The sequence below is a fragment of the Equus asinus genome, chromosome 24 (assembly GCF_041296235.1).
Source record: "Equus asinus isolate D_3611 breed Donkey chromosome 24, EquAss-T2T_v2, whole genome shotgun sequence".
NCBI classification, from domain to species: Eukaryota; Metazoa; Chordata; class Mammalia; order Perissodactyla; family Equidae; genus Equus; species Equus asinus.
This window is the reverse complement of record NC_091813.1, coordinates 23,537,714-23,563,337: the sequence shown is the minus strand read 5'-3', so window position 1 is coordinate 23,563,337 and position 25,624 is coordinate 23,537,714. Positions and strand designations below refer to the sequence as shown.

General features: G+C 36.5%; 1 protein-coding gene across 4 annotated transcripts in view; it reads right to left on the bottom strand.

Moving 5' to 3' along the window:
• The window catches only part of CYB5R4 (cytochrome b5 reductase 4), a 90,311-nt gene that overhangs the window by 28,561 nt on the left and 36,126 nt on the right, over window positions 1-25,624 (bottom strand). For 3 of the 4 annotated variants that reach the window (XM_070496204.1, XM_014838070.3, XM_070496205.1), the window contains exons 5-10: window positions 24,510-24,539; window positions 19,555-19,615; window positions 18,439-18,496; window positions 16,780-16,873; window positions 14,676-14,708; window positions 12,310-12,432 (exon numbers count right to left, since the gene is read on the bottom strand). In XM_070496204.1, coding sequence (XP_070352305.1) covers window positions 12,310-12,432; window positions 14,676-14,708; window positions 16,780-16,873; window positions 18,439-18,496; window positions 19,555-19,615; window positions 24,510-24,539 — 399 coding nt within the window. The remainder of the gene's footprint in view (window positions 1-12,309; window positions 12,433-14,675; window positions 14,709-16,779; window positions 16,874-18,438; window positions 18,497-19,554; window positions 19,616-24,509; window positions 24,540-25,624) is intronic. The other variant, XM_044757238.2, reaches the window with a different exon arrangement.

The window sequence follows — 25,624 nt, the reverse complement described above, 5'->3', positions numbered from 1 at the left end:
AAAAAACAACAGATGTTGGAGAGGATGTGGAGAAAATGGAACCCTCATACATTGTTGGTAGGAATGCAAACTGGTGTAGCCATTATGAAAAACAGTATGGAGATTTCCCAAAAAATCAAAAACAGAAATACTATATGACCCAGCTATCCCACTACTGGGTATTTAGCTAAAGAACTTGAAATCAACAATTCAAAGAGATTTATGCATCTCTGTGTTCACTGCAGCATTATTCACAATAGCCAGGTCCTGGAAGCAATACATGTGCTCTTCTATGGATGAATGGATAAAGAAGATGTGGTATGTATATACAAAGAAATACTACTCAGCCATAAAAAAGACAAAATCGTCCTATTTGCAACAACATGGATGGACCTTGAAGGCATGATGTTAAGTGAAATAAGCCAGACTGAGAAAGGCAAATACTGCATGATTTTACTCATGTTTGGAAGATAAACAAACACATGCATAAAGAGAACAGATTATTGGTTACCAGAGGGGAAGGGAGCTGGGGGACGGGTGAAAGGGGTAAAGAGGCACATATGTATGGTGACCGATTAAAACTGGATTACTGGTTGTGAGCACGATGCAGTCTATATAGAAACTGATAAATAATGTATACCTGAAATTAATCAATCTTATAAACCATTATGACAGTTTAATAATTTTCAATTATAAAATAATTGAAAAAAAAGTTAAGAATTTGAAAAAAAAAGAAATACATTCTAACTAGAGGTCCTAAAAGTTTTAAGAAAAATTTGAGAAAAGTTTCATCTTTCAATTGCACTGAGGAGAGAGACAGCATAAACAGATGGAACTGAAAAAGAAGGAATAAAAAGTATAAAGTAGATGGGCTGGCTACTTCAGTCTGGATAATGCCATTATTTAAGTGTCAGGTTTTCAGCTTTGTAAGTACAGATAATTACACAAGAAAATGAGAAATTGAAAATAAACATAAGATGGTGAAACAAAAACATAAGACAGAAAAATTTCTGCCCAAAATACCTAACTTCTTTTAATAACATACATATAATGTTACTTGGGGTGATACTGAAACACTGAGGATAATGTGACAATTTGGGCATACCTTTTTCTTCTTGTTGAAAAGAAACTATATTTTTCCTTCTAAGTAACAGGATTTCACAAGCTTAAAATATAGACAAAGTCTTCAGTGGGAGATAGAACAGAAAACACTGGACTAGGAGTCCACACTGCCCACCATCTGGCCTTCAACCCCTGGGTGAACTCAGTACGCTGGTACGCACCTATCCACTCTGATTTTCCCTACTGGAAACAGGCTACAGAAGTTAAACAGCTTGCCCAAGGTCACAGAGCGGCTGGAGAAGATGTGGGATGGGGCAAGAAGTTATCAGAGTTTCTTGCCCAAATTCACAGGCCTTGTTCAAAATGTATGAGAGCCACTCTTCCAGACTAGCAAGGGAGTCTTTAGTGTCTTCCTCTTTTTTTTAACCATGTCAGTTCAAGCACAAATAATTACAGATTTCCTCCAGCCTTTATAACTCCCTACTAACGATTTAATGTCCAAATTAAGGAACCAGCTTAGCAAGTCAAGATTCATCCCAGGTACATCTTCTTGAATATCCTCCTTCCCTATTGTTCTGCTCAATCGTACTTCTTCTTAGCACTCTTTACTACTTTCAGGTACCTAAATGCCATTTACTTACCTCCCAATTTGCAATCTACCTTTACTCATTTATTCCTCCACCATCTCCCTGAAGCAACGTAGAGCAACCAATTACTGGGACTACACACTTAAAGATGCAGTCGTTGGAAAGGAAAACAGCCCTAAACATACTGACATCTACAATACTTAAAAATATATTAATATACATATCTAGATATGTCCTCACAGAAAACACCACAACCTACAGCCATCAATTCAACAGACATTCTATTTAGAATCTGTCACAGTTCCTATAGTAGGGGCCAGGCTGATTTAGCCTTGTTAGCTATCTGTTTCTGCCAAGACAGGGACCTTGATGGGCAATGGACTTGACGGCAGGGATGATGTTCAGAACACTTGAGTACAAATTATTTTTAAGCACTGTACAAATGTTTAACATTTTGACTACTGATGCTCAAATTCATAAAGTCCTTAGAATACGTTGCTACACCGACAAAACAACAAAGTTTGAGTTATTACATGCTCTTACAAGTATTACATAACTGCATTAATTTTGTTGTTTTTAAAAAAATTATTCAATCTTTTCACTAACTTTGATAAGACTTTCATTTAGTCTCTAGTAGTATAGTTTTATCATCCTCACCCAAACCACTCTTATATATGAATAAAAATACATTCACAACACATCTTCAAACACTAGGATTGATAAAGATCTATGGGCACATATCTATTCATATATGGGGGTAAAACATGATGAAGCAGAATGCTCAAAGATGGCAAATTTCCACATATGATTTTTGTGGGGGTTTTTTTGGTGAGGAAGATTGGCCCTGAGCTAACATCTGTTGCCAACGTTCCTCTTTTTGCTTGAGGAAGATTGTCGCTGAGCTACCATCTGTGCCAGTCTTCCTCTATTTTATGTGGGACGCTGCCACAGCATGGCCTGATGAGCGGTGCTAGGTCCACTCCAGGGATCCTAACCTGAAAAGCCCGGGCTGCCAAAGTGGAGCATGCGAACTTAACCACTACACCACCAGGCCAGGCCCCATACATGATTTTTAAATTAGTATTATGAAATTGACAGTAAAGCAGAGATTCCTTTTTGTTCTAGCTATTATTGTCAAAATATTCTTAAAGTGTATTAAGATGTTTTGCTACCTCAACTAGACTGCTGTAAACTGAATCTTTCAAGGTGAGGGTTTTGTAGAGCTAAACATTAGTGTTAAACTAGGAGAAAGGCATCTCTTTCTCCAAGACTAGATTAAATGGGGCCTTAGAAACACACCATTTAGCAAGATTGTCACTAAATTTGAGCATTTTTAAACCTATCATCTTTCTGCTCATGTTCCATAACAAATGATTCAGCCCACATTACACACTGAAGTGCCTGAATCACCTGAATTCCAAGTTTTTAAACTCCTTCTGTTTTATCTTTTAATATAGTAAATAATTTCTTACCCACTTAAAGTCTGCCCCATTTATTCTGTGGTTTTTCAGATTTCATTTTTGGCCCATTCTGATAGAAGTTAAAATACGACAGCAAGATGCCAAAGGACTGTATAGATACGGTGTGAGCAAGAACTCTGCTAGGCAGAGGAGATAACTTAAGAGAACAAAGCACAGTGAAGTTTTATTTGCTATCCACAGTATTTCTTCATTTCTAGCCGTTCTGAATGCTTGTTTTAGGCAGCAAGGAAACAGGGATGAACAGGCAAGTGTTGGGGAGAGCCAAGGGTGGCTCTTTCTACACCTGCCGGAAGATCTGCTCACTGTGAGAGCAAGCAGCTCACCTGCAGAGTCATGGGCCCTACAGAAGTCTCAGTTAAATGACTGCTTACGGTGGAGTGGCAGGCACATTTACAAGTACAGACAGTACTTCACAGTGTGTGTGTGGGTGTGTGTGTGGGTGTGTGCGTGTGATTTCAGCAGTTGGGAAGTTCTGATGAAAGTATAAGTCAAACCATGCAAAACTGCCAGTTTTCTAAGTTAAAAATAGTTAAATATCAGCAATTTCATATAGCTCGACTTAAATTAAGAGAGTTACAGATTCAATATATATATCTAACCTAAAGGTTTATAAATGGCTGCCAACATCAAAATTGTGACAGGTTTTAAAAATCTTGTTTACAATTTTGTATCCCAAGATTCATTTACTGAGTTGTTTACTGCCAAATCTTTAAAATTACCTTTGGTGATCAAAGATCCCATATTACAGGCAATCACAATTAAAATAAAATTTTAGGTTGGGTACAGAAATAGTAACCCAATTATCTATTAGTTTCTGATCCTTAATAGACAAACGAGTTCCTCAACCATCACACACAGACACACACACAACACCTCACTCATAATCATCATCTTTGGGGAGAAAAAAAATGATTGGAAGCATCCAATTTATAAATGGTAGTCTAATTCCACTAATACAATTTAAAATATCACCTATTACATTTGTATTAAAGGTAAAAATGAAGTAGTTTCTCTTCTCTGATTATGTTCTCTGTTGTATTTTAATCTTTTGTATTTGACATGAGACTACCGGTATCATATTAAAAGTTTTCAACTTACATATTTTTTTCAAACTAAAATTGTTTTAGCTAAGAAATTTCAATAAGAGGAAGCCAGGATGCTAATATCACAAAAGTCAATAATTTTAGTAATATATATTGAAAACCTAGGAACCACATGATGGATTGTAAACATTTGAAGTTACTGACAGCAAGTTAATAATAATACTTTGACGATGTAAGTATTCAGCTTTACTAGTGAATAAAATGTACGGTTTTTGTCATGATTTAAGGAGGGGAAAGGACAAAGAAGAAATTATCTTTGCTAATTCAGTCAAATAAATAAAAATATCCTCTAACCTCTGAAATACATGCGTGGCTTCAATTTCAGACAAGAAAGCTAAAGCTAACTACGGTGGTTCATGACTCAAGTGGAAATTTATGGCAGGGATAAAAGAGTTCATGGAAAGCCTCCGGAAATTACAGGGAAGAATACCTAGACGATGCTCATTCTAACCATTTCCAAATGAAGGTCAGCCTTGCTTCTGGGGATCATTTATTAGGTTTTATCTGGTCTGCCTAAGCTTTCTCAATCACTAGATAGATAATTTCAGGGGAAGAGATTTTATTTTAGTAACATTTCTTTTCATTTTCATTGTCTTTTACCTATTCTCTTCTGATCCGCCAGATCACGCTGCTATTCCTTTATGCTCTCTCTCTGTCTAATACCAGGAAATTCAGACCTCATGCTCCGGTACCATTAATCTATCTGACCGTTCCCACACATGGCTTATGTTTTTCTTTCTCTGCAACCTGCAAAATGCCTGGCACCATAGGTACTCAGTAAGAATCTGAAGCTCTCTGTGGAAAGCCCTGCAGTTTTTTGCTGTCGGTTCTTTTTTTAAAGTCACTTTCAAAACACTGCTTGAAATTCATCTCCTTCAGGGAGTCATTCAAGATCAAACTCATCCACATCTGTTCACTTTGGGTTGCCTCAGGATATATTCAGTTTGTACTACATAACTTGCCCTTGTTGGCCTGTTTTTTTAATAAAAGTATGCTTTAATCTCATGTCAGTGTATGTTCTTTCTTCCACCTGGGAAAAATAATTTCGGATGCGTTTTTGTTGTTTTATCTCACAATACCGAAAACAGCCTTCTACACAAAGTATGTACTCAAAATAAGGCTAACTGATACTTTTCTGAAAATTAAAATATTATCCTCAAATATATCTTCATAATTTCAAATATTTATAGTAATTTTAAATATTTAAAGACGCTCAAGTGAATAAATGCAGTTAGTTCCTTCTAACCCCCTAAAATAACAGCAAAGATGTTTTTGGTGTGTATTTGCTTATTTTTTAAGGCATAAGCCTGCAAGGACAGGAAGAAGGGAAATAAGAAAAAGCAAGAAAACTTTGGGAACTGACAAGGCCAAGTAATGACTGGTGACTGCCTCAGCAGACTCAGTAAAGCGGAATCCCACGCTACAGGTACGGAAAGCCAAGACGCAACTCACTCACAACAAAACACCCCTTTAAGGCTCTGCAATCAGAGTGAAGGTGCAGCTAAAACTCCTTTCTGGATGAAAGTTCATTTGAGAAGCCTAGTTTCCCCAGCCCTTCAGCCCTTCGGAAGTCCTCCTCTACTTAGCACTTAGTACTTAGTACTTAGAAGGCCCCATGACTGACCTTCTCCTATTCTGGCCAAATATTCTAAGTTTACTCTTTAGAGGGAAAACAAAGAGTCTCTAGATTGGGTATATGTTATAGGCTGAAGTGTATCCCCCTCTATTTTTACATTGAAGTCGTAACCCCCAGTACCTCAGAATGTGAGATAGGGTCTTTAAAAGGTAATTAAGTTGAAATGAGGTCATCAATGTGGTCCCTAATCCACTATGACTGATGTCCTTGTAAGAAGATGCAATAGAGACACAGACACACACAAAGGGAAGACCATGTGAGGATGGCCATCTACAAGCCAAGGTGAGAGGCCTCAGAAGAAATCAACCTTGCCAACACCATGATCTCAGAATTCTAGCTTCCAGAGCTGTGAGAAAATAAATTTCTGCTGTTAGACCACCTAGTCTGTGGCACTTTTTATGGCAGCTCTAGCAAACTAGTATAGTATACTAGGAAAAAAGCAAAGGATATTAATTTTACAGACACCCATCCTTCTTTCCCCACATGATTTCTAAAATGTTGAGTGTAAGGTAGGAGATTGTTTACTCTGGAGATCTAACAAATTACTGGCATTAAACTTTTCCCAAGGAAATGATCCAGCCATATAGTGAATATTACTGTCAACAAGTAACACCCACATGCATAGAGTTTCCAATCAGCTTTTTGAGTTCCACCCTGAAATATGAGCAGACAGTCAAGGATCAGCATACATACAAAGGAGCATCTAATATGAAAGGCAGACCAAAACAAAAAAACAAACTTTGGGGACACAGAGGTTACACAGGGAGAAGAAAACTCTAAAACGTTATCAGTAATACTTAAAAAGAGAAGAGAAGCTAGTGAGAATGAGATGCTAAAACAAAGAAACAGAAGTCAAAATAGTTCTTAGAGGTTAAAAATATGATAGCAGAAATCAGTAACTCAACGGAAGAGTAGGAAGACACAGCTGAAGAAATCTCCCCCAAAAATAGAACAAAAGGATAAAACTGAAAATGAGAGAAAAGATAAGCTAACTAGAGGACCTGTTAAGGAGGTTTAAAATAAGAATACTTCTAGAAAGCAAAACCAGACCATAAAGGGAAGGAAAATCAATATTTCCCACACTTGAAGGTGCTAAGTTTCCATAATGAAAAGACAGCACACAGGAAGGACAACCAGCACAAAGGATGAAAATAGACCCATACTAAGGCATACCAAATTGTGAAATTTAAAAACACTTGGAACAAGGAGCAAATCCCTACCAAAATCCAGAGAGAAAATATAGAATGTGTTCACTAGGGGAAAATTTATCAATAGAACACTTATAATATGCACTCTTTTCTGCAAATATGCTATACTTAGATAAAAGGCTTAAAAAAATAAAGGAAGAAAGGAAATGAAAGAAGAAATAAAATGAAGAAAGGAAGTGAATTACATCCTTTGGGAGTAAACTGAGAAACTGGTTCAGGTAAGCAGAAAAACAATAAACGTCTTCTTTAATATAAAAGTATGAGATGGGCATACAAGGCATAAACTTAAACTTGTTTTTTGAACCTTTTTTAAAAAGGAACCTATAGGAGAGAATCGTTGGACAATAGTCTAAGCACAAGTGGGCTTCCTCATCCAGGTATCATTACCTAATGACTTTGTTCTGCTTAAACATTAGATAGTAGAGTCAGAAATTTAATCTCTATTAATAAAACAGTTTTACAGACAAGCAAAAGCTAAAGGAGTTCATCACCACTAAACCTGCCTTACAAGAAATGTTAAAGGGACTTTTTTAAGCTGAAAAGAAAGTATGCTAATTAGTAACAAGAAAACATATGGAAGCATAAATTTCATTGGTAAAGGTAAACATACAGTAAAGGTAGTGGATTAATCACTTATAAAGCTAGTAGGAAGGTTAAAGGCAAAAGTGGTAAAAATAACTATAACCTCAATAATTAGTTAAGGCATACACAAGATAAAAAGGTGTAAAATGTGAAATAAGAAAACATAAAACGGAGGGGTAAAAATGTAGAGTGTTAGAATGAGACCAAACTGAAGTTGCCATCACCTTAAATTGCTGCAATTTAAGTTACAAATATAGGCTGTTATATATAAGCCTCATGGTAACCACAAAGCAAAAATCCATAGTAGATACACAAAAGATAATGAGAAAAGGATCTAAGCATATCACTAAAGAAAATCATCAAACTACAAAGGAAGACAGCAAAAGAAAAAGAAAGGAACTAGAGGAACTACAAAACAGCCAGGAAAACATAACAAAATAAGTACATACTATCAATAATCACTTTAAATGTAAATGGACTAATCCAAAGACATAGGACAAGTGAATGGATAAAAAACCAAGAATCATCTACATGCTACCCAAAAGAGACTCACTTCAGATGTAAGGACACACACAGACTGAAAGTGAAGGGATAGAAAAAGATTTTTCCATGCAAATGGAAACCAAAAGAAAGCTGGGGTAGCTATATTTATATCACACAAAATAGACTTTAAAACAAAGACTGTAATCAGAGACAAAGAAGGGCATTACATAATGACAAAGAGGTGAACCCAACAAAAGCATTTAACATTTCTGAATATTTATGCACTCAACAGGGGAGCACCTAAATATATAAAGCAAATATTAACAGACCTAAAGGGAGAAATTGATAGTAATACGATAATAGTAGGGGACTTTTAATATATCACTTACATCAATGAATAGATCATCCAGACAGAGAATCAATAAAGAAACATTGGCCTCAGACAACATATTAGACCAGAAGGACTTAACAGACATACCTGTATAGAACATTCTACCCAAAAGCAGCAGAATACACATGTTTCTCAAGTGCACATGAAACATTCTTGAGTACAGATCACATGTTAGGCCACAAAACAAGTCTTAATACATTTTAAAAGACTGACCATATCAAGCATCTTTTCTGACCACAAGGTGTGAAAAGAAATCAATTACAAGAAGAAAAGTGGAAAATTCACAAATACATAGAGATTAAACAACATGCTACTGACAACCAATGGATCAATGAAGAAATCAAAAAATACCTTGAGACAAATGAAAATGGAAATACAATATATTAAAATTTATGGGATGCAGCAAAAGCCGTTCTAAGAGGGAAGTTCACAGTGCTAAATGCCTACCTCAAAAAAAAAATTTTAAATAAACAACCTAAGTTTACACCGCAAGGAACTAGAAAAAGAAGAACAAATGAAGCCCAAAGTTTGTAGAAGGAAGGAAATAATAAAGATAGGGGAAATAAATTAAATAAAGACTAAAAAGACAATAAAAGAGATCATTGAAAAGATCAATGAAACTAAGAGCTGGTTCTTTGAAAAGATAAATAAAACTGACAAATCTTTACTAGACTTACCAGAAAAAAAGAGAGGGCTCAAATAAAATCAGGAATGAAAGAGGAGATGTTATAACTGATACCACAGAAATACAAAGCATCATAAAAGAATACTATGAAAACCTATATACCAATAAACTGGATAATGTAGAAGAAATGGATAAATTCCTAGAAACATACAACCTTCTAATACTGAATCATGAAGAAATAGAAAATCTGAATAGACAAGTTACTAGTAAGGAGATTGAATCAGTAATCAAAAACCTACTAAAAACAAAAGTCCAAAAAATAGAAGAGGAGGGAATGCTTCCAAACTCATTTTAGGACAACATTACCACGATATCAAAACCGGACAAGGACACCACAAGAAAAGAAAATTACAGGCTAATATCCCTTACAAACATAGATGCAAAAATCCTCAACAAAATATTAGCAAACTGAATTCAACAGTGCATTAAAAGGATCATACACAATGATCAAGTGCGATTTATTCCGGGGATACAAGAATGATTCAAAGTCTGCAAATCAATCAATGTGACACACCACATTAACAAAATAAAGGATAAAAATCATACGATCATCTCGATAGATGCAAAAAAAGCATGTGACAAAACTCAACATCATTTATGATAAAAACTCTCAACAAACTCAGCACAGAGGGAACATATCTCAATATAATAAAGGCCATCTGTGACAAGCCCATAATTAACGTCATACTCAACAGTGAAAAGCTGAAAGCTTTTCCTCTAAGATGAGGAACAAGACAAGAACGTCCACCCTCACCACTTTTAGTCAGCAAAGTATTGGAAATCCTAGGCAGAGCAATTAGAGCAAGAAAAAGAAATAAAAGGCATCCAAATTGGAAAGGAAGAAGTAAAACTGTCACTATTTGCAGACAATACGATATTACATAAGAAAACTCTATAAAGATGCTATCAAAAAACTGTTAGAACTAATAAATGAATTCAATAAAGCTGCATGATACAAAATCAACATACAAAAATTCTGTTGGATTTCTATACACCAATAACAAACTATCAGAAAGAGAAATTAAGAAAAAATTGCATTTACAATTGCATCGAAAAAAATAAAATACCTAGGAGTAAATTTAACCAATGAGATGAAAGACCTGTATGCTGAAAACTAGAAGACACTGATGAAAGAAATTGAAAAAGACACAAAAAAATAGAAAGATGTTCCATGCTCATGGATTGGAAGAATTAATATTGTTAAAATGTCTATACTATCCAAAGCAATCTACAGATTCAATGCAATCCCTATCAAAATTCCAGTGATATTTTTCACAGAAATAGAACAAAAACCCTAAAATTTCTATGGAAACATGAAAGACCCCAAATAGCCAAAGGAATCTTGAAAAAGAAGAACAAAGCTGGAGGCATCATGCTCCCTGATTTCAAACTATATTACAAAGCTATAGTAATCAAAATAGCATGCTATCAGCACAAAAACAGACACATAGACCAATAGAACAGAATAGAGAGCTCAGAAATAAACCCAGGTATATAAAAAGAAGGCAAGAATATACAATCAGGAAAAGACAGTCCATTCAATAAATGGTGCCGGGAAAATTGAACAGCCATACACAAAAGAATCAAACTAGACTTCTATCTAACACCATACACAAATATTAACTCAAAATGGATTAAAGCCTTAAATCTAAGACCTGAAACCATAAAACACCTAGAAGAAAACACAGGCAGTAATAAGCTCCTTGACATTGGTCTTGGTAACGATTTTTTGAACCTGATTCTAAAAGCATACAACTTAATAGCAAAAAACCAGTCTGATCAAAAATGGGCAGAGATCTGAATACAGTCATTCGTCTCTTAACAATGGGGATATATTCTGAGAAATGTGTCATTAGGCAATTTTGTCATTGTGTGAACATCACAGAGTAGACTTACACAAACCTGTATGGTATAGCCTATTACATACTTAGGCTATATTGTACCAATCTTATGGGACCACCGTCAAATATGCCATCCATCATTGACCAACATGTCATTATGTGGCACATGACTGCAGACATTTTTCCGAAGACATACAGATGGCCAATAGGTATTTGAAAAGATGCTCAACATCACTAAGCATCAGGGAAATGCAAATCAAAACCACAATGAGATACACCTCACACCTGTTAGAATGACTATTATCAAAAAGACAAGAAATAACATGTATCGGAGGAAAGGGAATCCATGTGCACTGTTGGTGGGAATGTAAATTGGTGCACCCACTATGGAAAACAGTATGGAAGTTCCTCAAAAAATTAAAAATAGAACTACCATAAGACCCAGCAATTCCACTTCTGGGTATTTATTCGAAGAAAATGAAACACTAATTTGAAAATACATATGCACCTCCATGTTCGCTGCAGCATTATTGACAAAAGCCAAGATACAGAAACAACCTAAGTGTCCACTGATGGATGAATGGATAAAGAAGATGTGTGGAATACTATTCAGCCATTAAAAAGAATGGAATCTTGCCATTTGCAACAACACAGGTGGACCTTGGGGGCATTATGCTAAGTGAAATAAGTTAGAGAAAGACAAATACTGTATGATCTCACTTATATGTGGAATCTAAAAAACAAAGAAACAAATATACTGAGCTCACAGATACAGAGAACAGATTGGTGGTTGCCAGAAGTAGGAGGTGGGTGAAATGGGTTAAGGGGGTCAAAAGCTATATACTTTCAGCTGTAAAATAAGTAAGTCACAGGGATGTAATGTACTCTATGGTGACCACAGTTAATAATACTGTAATGCATATGTGAAAGTTGCTAAGAGAGTAGATCTTAAAAGTCCTCATCACAAGAAAAAATTTTTTTGGTAACTGTACGGTGACAGATATTAACTAGACTTATTGTGGTGATCATTTCACAACACATACAAATACCAAATCATCAAGTTACACACCTGAAAATAATATAATGTTATATGTCAATTATCTCTCAATTAAAAAAAGTGGACAACAGATACAATGTCACTTTTCAACTTTTTAGAGGGAGATAACAAGGACCCTTTGACTCACTCCAAAGTGGCCTTCCAAACTCTGGCACAGTTGTGCCACTAACACAACAATTTCATGAACACAGAACTCAATAACAGCACAGCATACCTGCATCCTTCTTTGGAACAAGTGAATTATGATTCTCCAGGGGATGACCAAGACATTTCCAAGAAGTATTCTCTTTTTTCTGTAGAACAATCTCTATTTTCCCTACATTCTCAACAATACGCACTGAAAAGAAGAGAAATTCCATGTGTATTCATTGATACTAAATTAAGATTTTATTTTAAAACCTACTTTTCTCAAAGAATCCAAATGTCCCGATCTGATATGAATGACACTAATCATTAGTAAGTTAAATAACATTTTGCGTATGTATTCATCAAAATTGTTTATACCTTATATATGCTGTTAAATCTAGCTTTATTTTAAATTCAGATTAACTTCTTTCAAACGAATTTATCAAGGAGCAAACTAATATGTATTCCTAGTTTTCAAACAAGCTCAAATATAGCCATGGCAACTAATTACCACACAGCTTTAAAAAAAGAAAAAGGAGGGTGACATATAAAAATTAGCCACAGAAGGGACCCACAAAAGCAAATTTAATTTATACTTTTCTAACATTTCTTAGTTGGGATCTGAGTGGGTCTTAGGAGTGAATTCAGTAGATCACTACTGAGCCTAATAAACACAGAAAAAGCCTCTGGAAAATGAGTTCCTATAAAGTGCACATGAACCTTTAATAATTAAAACCCTTTTAGATTATCTTTTTATTTTTCAACAATTAAAAGAGTGTAGAACATTATAGGTATAATAATAAAATACAGACTTTTATATACTGATTAAATTTTATGGATTGAATGTGCTTTTAAAGACTGAAGTACATTTCATCTTTAGAAACTGTTCTTCCTATCTGTTCTTCCTCACTGTAAACACATAATTCAGTAACAATTTAACAACTTTTTAAGATAGATTAGCCAAATGAATTCAATTAAATGAGCACTAATTTGAAGTTTAAAAAACATAAAAACATGGTCCTTAGTTGTAAACAGCTTAATTTACACAATTTACAGAGCTTACTATGGGATATAGAAAAAGGCAGGCACAGAACCAGTGTAAGGTATTCCGACAGTACTTTAAAACAAGAAACCACATATACTAAAAATATACACATACATATGTAATGGAATATTATTCAGTCTTAAAAAAAAGGAAATCTTGCCATTTGCAACAACATGGATAAACCTGGAGGGCATTACACGAAGAGAAATAAGCAAGACAGAAGACACATCCTGCATGGTATCACTTATATGTAGAATCTTAAAAAAAAAAAATGTTGAGCTTATGGAAACAGAGTAGAATGGTGGTTGCCAAGGGCTGGGGGCGCGGTGGGAGAAACTGCAAGAGGTTGGTAAAAGAGAACAAACTTTCAGTTATAAGATGAATAGGGTCTGAGGATCTAATGTATAATATGGTGAGTACAGTTGATAATACTTTATTGTATAACTGAAATCTGCTGTGACAGTGGAGCTTAGATGTTCTCACCAAAAAAACCAAGCTAACTGTGAGGTGATGAATGTGTTAACTCGATTGTGGGAATCCCTTCACAATGTATACATATATCAAATCATCACCCTGTACACTTTAAATACATTATAATTTTGTCAATTATATCTCCATAAAGCTAAAAATAAAAAACAAGAAAAATAAGAAACCACCATTCTATGATGAGTCTTCTGTTGTTAAATAGCTGTGTAAAATCCACATTGTGTATTTATATGCAGCAATATTCATAATTTAATATGTTCTGTCAACATTAAACATTTGAATATATACAACTAAGAAAAATCTGTCTGGTCCACTATATTTCCACAAGCTGCATGTCAGGAGTAGAGCAGAGATGAAGGAGGAGGAATAGAAAGGAGACAGGAAGTTTTTCCTAAGGAAAAGGAAAGAACAAAGAGATGAAAGGAATGAGGGGAAAGAAAAAATGGGGAAAAAATCCAGAAACCAGAGAGAGAAGAATATGTTTAAAACTTAGGGGCCGGCCCCATGGACGAGTGGTTAAGTTCGTGTGCTCTGCTTCGGCAGCCCAGGGTTTTGCCGGTTTGGATCCTGGGCGCGGACACGGCACCGCTCATCAGGCCATGCTGAGGCGGCGTCCAACATAGCGGAGCCAGAAGAACCTACAACTAGAATATACAGCTATGTACTGGGGGTCTCCGGGGAGAAGAAGAAGGAAAACAAGAAAAGAAAGAAGGCTGGCAACAGACGTTAACTCAGGTGCCAATCTTTAAAAAAAAAACAATGTATTTGTTTATAAAGAAAACATCACATCTTTGTTTCGCAAAATGAAAATATAGATATGAAAAATAAGACAAATGCTGACTTTCTCTCTCTCTCTCCCCATCTGTATGTATGTGTGTGTGTGTGTGTGTATGTACACGCATAATTATTTTTAGGTAGCTTACCAGAAAAATCTTCTTGAACCGCGTGGCTTAGCTCTGGGAACAAAAAGCATATTTAGTTAAAATCCAACTTCAATTCATACAGTCTGTGAACACCATATAAGATCATTTAAGCGATTCTTTTACGCACCATTTCAAATCTCTCAAGACAAGTAAAACACATTCTGAGAGACCAAAAAAAAGAAACTGTACACAACCAAAATGTAGAGTCAAATTATTTAAATATATACTCATTTCTTCAATTTTTCCATTTCTCTATTAATTAAAGAATACACAATTGCCCACGAGGGGGTCACCACACTAGTCCTAAGTATGGGTCTAATCTGACTATCCTACAAACCAAGAAGGGAGCAGAGCAGGGAGAGTGGCAGCCCCTGAAGCCCGCACGCCCCAGTGTGTATACACACAGGTACAGGAGGGGAGGCAGGCTGGCGTGGGGCTCAGCTTTTCCCTTCTTATTGTTTTCTAAAGTTGAATATTAATTCAGTTATTGAGAAAAAAATTACTGAGTATCCACGTGTGCCATGCACTTTCTAGGGGTTATGGATACAACAGTTAGTGAAAAAGGAAAAACCCTATCCTTATGGAACTTACATTCCAAAAGGGGGAGATGCAAGAAATATTTTTACCAACATCTGCTATAAATTCACTGTGTTAATGGTTATCTGGAACTTGCAAGTTTGCATTATTTTAGTCCTTACAATCCAACATTAGCAACCAAGTGTTTCATATTTTTGACTGGAATTTTGGTTTCTTTTTTATACATGTGCTAGATATAGTTAGCTGCAGTGTGAGCAAAATTAGACACAAGGTATTTGAAACATAATAGATGCTGGCATAGAGACCTTTCTTAAGAAAAATCATGACAGTGCTAGCGAATAATATATACTTTTCTAGATATTTGAGTGTTTGGTTAAAACTCTCCCACAAGAGGCAATATACCTTAGCTCTTATGCTAACAAAAAATAGGACATATTTCTAGAAGACAGGTTTAAGTTTTGAGGTTGGTTAATCTAATGAATGGGGAAAAACAAGAAAGAAGAAACATTTATCAGCTCTGATCAGATTCAGGACTAAAGGCCCTTCATTAACATAGTAAAACAGAGAGCTGAGCCCTGAGTTCACTGAGGTCTGGAGAATTTCAGTCTCTGTTTTGCAGAAGTAAATGAAATGTTCTTTACATAAGAATGCATGCTTAAAATGTGGTTTTCATGGTGTTGCTGTTTGTTTCATTTCTACCTTCTAACTAGAAAAACTTCATCTTTGTAAAAGGAGAAAAGGGTGAAATCCTAGAGTCACTATGGGTGAGAAATCAATTAAGAACCTGGTATCTTTGATTCCAGATTTTAGTCATGATTTCTTTCTTCCAAGAGATCTGTAATCTCTCGAAACAGACAGAAATGAAGTGTAAGGTTGGTCTTTGTCCGTGAAGGGACAGGCAGCTGGGGACACAACAGACCCTTGCAGTCCACGCTGCTTTGTTGCTGCCTCTGCCTTCTCATGACAGAGCTGACTAGAAACAGGCCACTAGCACCTTGTGACGGGTGCTCAGTGGGAGCATGGGACAGACAGGCCTCCGGAGATTTGTCTGCAGGTATCCAGGAAAAGGGGCTTACAAAGCTAGGCCAACAAATATTTCATATTATTGACTCTGACTGCATCTAACTGTTTGAGCTTGGGAAAGGTGAGGCGGTACTGCCATTGCTGGCACTTTCATTAGTATAAAGAAATAACAGGAAAAAACTCATCAAAAATGACAAAAGCATGGGCCGGCCCGGTGGCACAGTGGTTAAGTTTGCACGTTCAGCTTCTCTGCCGCCCGGGGTTCGCCGGTTCAGATCCCGGGTGCGGACATGGCACTGCTTGGCAAATGCCATGCTATGGTAGGCGTCCTATGCATAAAGCAGAGGAAGAAGGGCATGAATGTTAGCTCATGGCCAGTCTTCCTCAGCAAAAAGAGGATTGGTGGTAGTTAGGTCAGGGCTAATCTTCCTCAAAAAAAAAAAAAAAATGACAATAGCAGATAAAATTTTACCTCGACTGTAGACCAAGTTATTGCCATACTTAAAGGAAACTGGAGTTGTTTCCGTTAATAAAGAATACTTACCAATATTTATAAGATATGAATAATCCTTGATAATTGTTTCTGCTCTAAAGGAATCATCCTGATGATCGACTATTACCGAGTCTAAAGTGATATCCTTAAACAGAAAGCAAAAAGAAAGATTAAAAAGTAAATTTTTCCCCAAACTTCTAAAACTCTACTTTTAAGGTGATCAGTGGAAGTTCACGTGGCAGTTCTTTACAGAATCTAAGAGCTACATAAACATTACTGTTTTCTCTCTCTCATACGACCCAGTTCTCTTTCAAAGCACATACTGTCATTTTAATTATATATTTGTTTCTGCTTAATATCTACCTTACTCACTTATCTCTAAGCTCTAAGTAAGGGACTGTCTTTAGAATATTGCTTGGCCCTAGCAGTGCTCATAAACATTTGCTGAATAAATAATCTGGGAAAAAACATTAGAACTGGACCAGAAGGCAAGATATTTGTGTTCATTTTAATCTTTACACAACAGTGTGATGCTGGGCAAATTACACAACCTCTCAACCTCAGCTTATAAAAAAATAAATTCACTAACAAATTTTTATCTAAAATTTTATCCCAAAACATCTGTTTCTCATTTCTACGTAGCCTTGGTACAAGCTATTTTGGTACCTGTCACTTACACCATATACCGAACACATTATTCTACATAGAAACCGTCCCCCTTCCCTTAGTCATCCAACCTCTGTGCTTCACTGATATTACCAACGGGAGTAGACCCAACCTCCCTAGGCCCTGCCCTCTTGGTTTTGGACTGCATGATGAGGAGCCAATAGCAAGAGAGAGTGGAAGGCGGGACAAGCCGTGCCTCTGGCCCTCGGGGCTGTATCAGGCAGAGGCTGCTCACTCCTGCAGAATGATCAAACCACGCTGCAACAGTCAAAGAGACTCTGCAGCTCAGATGTGGTTCTGCTACTACAGGAGTGGCATGCATTCTCAGAAATTCCTAGCTGCAGAACTTGTCTTTGAATCTATATGCTTCCTCAAGTGTGGGGACCTTGCCAGTTGGAGATGTTCTAAGTTGTCTGCTTATTTATCTGATTTCCCAGCTGGACTGTAAGCCCCATGAAGGCCAAGTATCTATGTATCTGGCCCATCATGAGATCCCTGAAATCTAAGATAGTGCTGCAAATAAAGTAGGTGTTCAATACATACTTGGTAAATGAATTAACTCCTTAATTTTAGTTTCAAGAGGGCATCTTAACCCCAACAGTGGTTTAAACATACTAAGCCACAGCAGTACAGTCTCTCCTGTCTCTCGAATTCCAATTTACGTGCAGGAAATTAGTTCTTATGGTGACGTTAACTGGGATTCTCTCTTTTGTTATCCATGCTTTTTAAAAAAATCACAGAAAAGCACATAAAGTACTTCCTGGTCCAGTTTTTTTCTAAGACGCTATAGCATGGTTGTCAAGACACACACTCTGGAGCCAGCTTGCCTGGGTTCAAAATACTAGATCTGCCACTTCCTGTGTGACTTTGGGTAAACTACTTAATCTTTGTCACCTCATCTGTAAAATACAGATAACGAAAGGATCTACCTTACAGAGTTGCTGTGAGTAAACCAGTTAACACAAGAAGAGTGCTTAGAAAAGTATCTGCACATGGCTAACATTTATTATTTACTCTTTTTATTCTGATTTTAAACGTGTTTACCTTCTGTTTAGTATATATGACAATGGTGACCAAGGAGTCTGTTTGGAACCAGTCATAGCTGTAAAATAATAAAAAGAGAATGAATAATTATATCGACAACCACATATATTAATATACGTTAAATCAGTAAGTGTATGACTTTATATGTGGTTTAAAATACAAATACGACAAAATAAACACCTGATTTTAAATATATGGCTTAAAATATACAGTGAGAAATATACTTCTCTAGGTAAACATTTTTCTAAACAATCAGTGGTCTTACCATTATATAACTGGCAATTATTTCCAAATTTAAAACATTTCCATGTGTTTCAACTTGGATACAAACAATATCCTTGACAAGATACTTTTTATAAAGGTTACACATCTTACCAAAATTCTCTTTTATCAGAGCAGTAATACAATACAACATATTTTCTTAAGGAGCATTATGAAATCACATGCTTATGACCTTTTGGTCCTCCCTGTCACAAATATACCATTACTCAAGAAATTAATTCATCAAGGTTGTTTGATGGATCAACAGTAGCTTAGGGTAAAACTAAGCCTTATGTTACATAAAAGCTGTTGAATAAATTATGGTATGGTCATACGATGGAATGTAGACAAAAAGTGCCAGTGCAGAATATTTACGACATAAGAAATTGCTCATAGAATATATTGTAACACCAATATTATCAAAATAGAGTAATATGGGAATAGGTATTGGTATTATATGAATCAAACTGGGTGGAACAGACAAAATATTAAGAGTATATATCTAGGATTGATGGATTACAACTGATTTTATCACTTTCTTTTGTATTTCTCTACATCTTCCAAGTTTTCTACCATGAATGCATATTTTATAATCCAAAAAAATTTTTGATTAGTTTTTAAAAGTTGTGGTGTTTAAAATGGATCAAACTTCAGTTACATTAAAAATTCATGTTTACAGAACAGCTCCTTCTCCGACAATGCCTGATAAATGAGACACTACAGTTCTTGCGTGTCAAAAAGTATGATTAATACAGCAAGCAATAAATCAAACCCGGAACTGTTTTATTGTTTTAAATGTGTATGTTTTGACGTAGATCTGATTTAGCTTTAAAAAAGTAAAACAAGAACGCGTACCTTGGAGAACTAGGACCTTCTCTGGCAAGTGTATCTGTCGCTTGGCTCTTGGGAAGCATGCCTTCACAAAGAAAAACAAAACAGCTACAGTCCATCCATGGAGCATGTTTCTTTTCAGTAAACTTATTAAAATATTATAAGAGGACACAAACCACAGATGACTACTCAATGAGTTTTCATAGAGTAAAACACACCCTTGTAGCCAGCACCCCCTTGTGCCCCCTCCCAATCACCACCCTTCCCCCAAGGGTAACCAGTACTCTAACTTTTAACATCATTAGTTTTTGCCTGTATTTGACCTTTATAAAAATGGAATCATAAGATATGCTCTCTTTCAGTCTGACTTTTTTGTGTGCATGATGAACATTATAGTTCTTATGTCAAATAAGCATGATTGATAGTAAGCAATAAATCAAACCTAGAGGTTTCTGAGATTGTATCCATGCTGTTGAATGCATCCGTAGTTTGTTCCTTTTTACTACTGAATATTATTACAGTGTATAATTGTACTGAAATTTATTCATTCACCTGTTCATGGACATTTGGGTTGTTTCCAGTTTTTGGCTATTATAAATAGTGCTGTTAAAAATATTCTTGTAGGGGGGCCGGCCCAGCGGCATGTCAGTTAAGTTCACACATTCTGCGTTGGCGGCCTGGGGTTCCCCGGTTTGGATCCTGGATGCAGACCTACACACCGCTTGTCAAGCCATGCTGTGGCAGATGTCCCATATATAAAGTAGAGGAAGAAGGGCATGGATGTTAGCTCAGGGCCAGTCTTCCTCAGCAAAAAGAGGAGGATTGGCTCAGGGCTAATCTTTCTCAAATCAATCAATAAATAAATAATGAAAAAATAAACTAAAAAATATTCTCGTAGCGGGGCCAGCCCACTGGCACAGTGGTTAAGTTCGCATGTTCCACTTCGGTGGCCTGGATTTTGCTGGTTCGGATCCCAGGTGCAGACCTCTGCACCGCTTGTCAAGCCATGCTGTGTCAGGCGTCTCACATATAAAGGAGAGGAAGATGGGCACGGATGTTAGCTCAGGTCCAGTTTTCCTCAGCAACAAGAGGAGGATTGGTAGCAGATGTTAGTTCAGGGCTAATCCTCCTCCTCAAAAAAAAATATTCCTGTAGGGCCAGCCTGGTGGCACAGCAGTTAAGTCTGCACATTCTGCTTCGGCAGCCCAGGGTTCACTGGTTCAGATCCTGGGTGCAGACCTATGTACTGCCTGTCAAGCCATGCTGTGGCAGGCATCCCACATATAAAGTAGAGGACCAGTCTTCCTCAAAAGAAAGAGGAGGATTGGCAGCAGATGTTAGCTCAGGACTAACCTTCCTCAAAAAAAAAAAAATTCTTGTATATGTATATATACATTCTTAAAGCAGACATATCCAAATTTCTGGTAGGTATGTAGGGTGTGTCTATGTTTAGCTTTAGTACATACTGCTAAACAGATTTCTAAAGTGGTTGTGCCAATTTACACTTTTTACCAGAAGGGTCTGCGAGTTCCAGTTGCGCCACCACCTCATTCACACATGGTGTTCTTTTCCCATCTTAGTCATTCTTGTGGGGATGCATCAACATAGCATTTTAAAAGCCCTCTAAAGCTGTGGTTTTCAAATTGTTTTAGAAATCTCTGAGACATGGAAGAACTCTGGAGATTCTGTCAACATTAAGTATTTTCCTCCCACAACAGGAGTGTATTGTTTGCATCTGTAAGCTTTCGTTTGGAAAAAAAGAGATTAGCTGCTAAAAGACTTTTGAAAGTTACTCCACTAATTATATTTGGATTTCTCAAACTGTGCAAGAAAAAAATTAATGTTTAGTTTCTGCTAAGTCTTGGAATTCTCAAATTATATATAGTCACAGTAATTATATAAAGTTAGAGCTGGGAGGCACCTTTGAGAGAAGCTAGTTCAGAGGGTTTCAGGATTCTTTCTAGCCACAGAATCTTCTGTTTAAACCCAAGCTTAAGTGCAAACACAAGATGTCAAATAGCCGCATCTTTCTGGATAAGGCTGATCGTGAGCCCTGAGCTCAGGCCTTACTCAGATTCTCTTTTCCATGTAACTCTGCAGAACACAGTCATTTTCACATAAACAAAGGGAGTCTCAGAGAGGTGACAGACCAAAGCCACAGTTATGAACTAACTAGCAGTGAACACTAGGAAGAACGCTCTACTACACAACTACAGGTATGACAACAAGACTACAATAATTAAAATGTAATTTTTCTCTAATTTCATAAAAAATAAAAGGTAACCTTACTAAATTGAGAAGCACTCAATAATATTTTATTAAGAGATTAATGTCATTTACCTTTTGGAGGTCCCTTAGATATATAAATAAAAAATAAATGCATCATAATCTGACTTTCTATAAGAAAATGCTATCAACAAAATTCATAAATCATTAGTTAATTTTGATCTTATATGACCTGATTAGGACGAGGAAATCTGGATTTGAGCTCAGGGTCAGCACTGTGATCTTATGAAAAACACTGTTTCCTCTTCCTCAAATTCAAACTGGTAATGAAATTGCCCTGCAATCTCACGAGAGACCAAATGAGACAATTTGCAAATATTCTAAAGAACTACACAGTATCACGCAAGCATAACTTACTAGAACAGAATGATGTCATAGGCTGTGGAACGTGTCTTGATTTCAACACTTGCCAAACAAAACAAAACCCCTTACATATAATATCCTTCTGGAAAAGTTGAAGGAATAAAATAATTAATTAAAGTTAGGTGGACTGAATGAACATTCTCCTCCCCAAAAGTGCTGATTGATGGACTGAGGTCAATTAGAAGGGATTGAGTCTCTAGTGGAACACTATAGTACAGTCAGTCATGTGTCACAGAAAGACATTTCGGTCAATGACAGACCACATATACAATGGAGGTCCCATAAGATCAGTACCATACAGCCTAGGTGTGTAGGAGGCTATACCATCTAGGTTTATATCAGTACTGTAAGAAAGGGAGAAATCTTCCTCTGCCCTGTTAGGTCCTTCTGACTGGTCTAAGAATTAAATTGACATGAGACAGATTAACAGGAGAAAAATGAACAAAAGTTTAATAAATCTATACATGGGAGAAACCCAGGAAAATCAAGTAATTGGTCAAAGCTCTCTTAAAGACTTTCGTGGGCTAAAGATAAAAGAAGATGTTGGGGGTGGCAAGAGTCAGGGACTTCCAAGGGAAGGCAGGCAATTCACAGGTAGGTGAAAAGGAGGAAATGTTTGGAAAACAAGTGTTTGGCCACAGAGAAACAGAAGAACACAGAAAGGAGCCCAACACACAGGCTTTTCTAGGTTCCTATCTACCACCTAGGTCATGTTAGTCTAGGTGACCGCTCACTTCCTCAGACAGGTTATTTTATCTGAATTCTTTTAGGCAGTTAAGGGACAGGTAACAAGAAAAACTTTCTGAGTCTTTTGCTTCTTAGAAATAATCAGCCTAAAATGATCCTCATGTTAAACGAGACACATTTTGGGGTGGCAAATTCTGTTCCCCTTCAGTACATTCTATGAAGTTCACACAAGGATGAAAACGCCTAATGATGCATTTCTCAGAACATATCCCTGATGTTTAGCAATGCATAGCTGCAGTCTATCTCATTCAGTATTTTAAACAGCTGTTTGAATAATGACATAGAAGGCAAGCAGATCACATGTGCAAATATATAGCCTTACGACACAGACTGAAGTGAGCCAAATATGAAAAGCAGCTAATAAATATAAACACAAATGTTATAATCTTATAGGATCCAAGGTCATAAGGTAACTGTACTGGCCAGGCCACTTGTGGAATGTTATATTCCATTCTTAAGGCCACCTTTAACTGAGATATAGTTAAATGCAGTGCAATCCAAAGGAAGGCAACAGGAAAGTAAAGGTTCTGGAAGCCATATGTGGCAGGGAAGTAAATGCCCAGTCCATCAGTAATTAGCCTTTAAGCAAAGGTTGTTTGTCTAGCATCATCAGATCAGAGTCAATCATCAGATGAAGCCTAAGATCAGTCCTTCACGTAAAGCAATGTTATACTATCAGACAAACAACTCCAGGCGTTAACCCCACACACTGCATAAATTAGTATACATACAGACTATTTTCTCTAGTTAAAAAAGAAAATATGGAGCCAGCCCCGTGGCCGAGTGGTTAAGTTTGCATGCTCCGCTTCGGTGGCCTGGGGTTTGCTGGTTCAGATCCTGGACATGGATCTACACACAGCTCATCAAGCCATGCTGTGGCAGCATCCCACACAGAAGAACTAGAATGACCTACAGCTAGGAGATTACACAACTATGTACTGGGACTTTGGGTGAAGGAAAAAAAGGGAAAGATTGGCAACAGATGTTAGTTCAGGACCAATCTTCCTCATCAAAAAAAAAAAAAGTGTAAAAAAAAAAATTCATCTGGCAATCTAGCTTGTTAGCTGAATTTCTCTAACTTTCTTTTGGAAACAGGGAGGAAAAAAACCTATTTCTAAACATACCTTAATAACACAGTTCAGTCAGAGTAGCCCCATGTATTTCATAAAAGTCAGTACTAACCACCACATCAAACTTTCTTGGGAGGTAGGGGAAGTGTTAGTCACAATTTCAAGTCACACTGAATGGCTGAAGAAGCCAGAGGCGCTGAGCCCAGAGAAGAGCACCTGTATGCAAACAGGAGGTGACTGGTTCAGTCTCGCTTCTGAGGGTGGAACTCCTACTCAGTACAGCTGTTCAAGCTGAGGGCAGATGAACACACGTTCAGGGATGCTACAGAAGGGACCACTGCAAGAGTAATGGCTGGAATAAGGGATCTGTAAAGCGCTCTCAAATCCTCTAAGTTTAGACAAGTAAAGACATCTCTTGTACTAAAAAAATCTAATACCCTAATTCTGTGAAGAAATATTACACATAATCATGTGAATATGATTCATTTTTTACTATAAATTTATAGGACTTACCATTTAAGACTTTCTTTTCTTCATGATAGTCTGTACAGTGATTTAAAAAAAAAAGTTAGATAGGAATACCATAACATCAAAGAGAATATCAGTTAATATTACTGATTGAAAGATTACAGCCCTGTTCTTGAAGGGCTTTCTTCTAAGGCCTGAGGAGAGAAACAAGGCTAATAAGTAGATAGCTTATGCTTCAAATAAGTAACTTTCATCTTTGAAGACTGTCAGGCTATTTCTCCAGGTGTTTGTCTCCCACTTCACTGGGCTTTTTCGTACTTCTTTGAACATTTTTTTCTAGTATCTTGGTTAATTTCTTTAGAAAGAATAGGAAAGACCAAGTTTTGTCCAAGTTATCATATTCTAAATTATCAAATTCCAAACTAGTCACAATTATCCAGAATTTATTAGATTATACTTTATAAATGAGACATACATGTTAAAACCCCAAAGAAAGACACCTTATTATCTTTCTCTTTTCTCTAGGTCAGTACTTAAAAGGATTATTGTTACTCCAAATTTAAATGGCCGAAGTGCTGAAAATATGTTACAACTTTCACTTGTATATACAAAGCAATTATTAGTGTTTCAATCCAGAAAAAATTTAACAGGCATTTCTTTCAGGATGGCAGCCAACTCACAAATCCACATTATCTCTTGATCACCACAAGCAGTACACCATTTGGTCAAAATAAAACCCTCAGCAAGTTGTCACAGCTAAAAAAAACTAATAAATAAAATGACAAGCTAACGCAAAATATCCAAGTAGTAAAGTGATAGACATCACTTTTGTTAAGGTGACATCACCTTGTTTTATAGAAAAAGAAACCAAAGTACTTAAATCAAAGCTTTCAAATTTTTATTTTCTGATTTTCAATCAACCAGAGATTCCATTATTACCTCCACTTCACTCACCTATCATAAAATAATCTTGATCCAAGAGGCCCGATGACCATCCTTTTTGTTTATTTTCCCCAGTTTACCAAAATAGTTTCATAGCTGAAAAGGATCTTAAGATATAGCAAATTATCATCTGTCCCCTATTTAAGACTGAAAGTCAGAAGGTAAAGACCTGAATGAAATTTACAGCCCTTCAGCAGCAAAGCCAAGATGAGACTTTA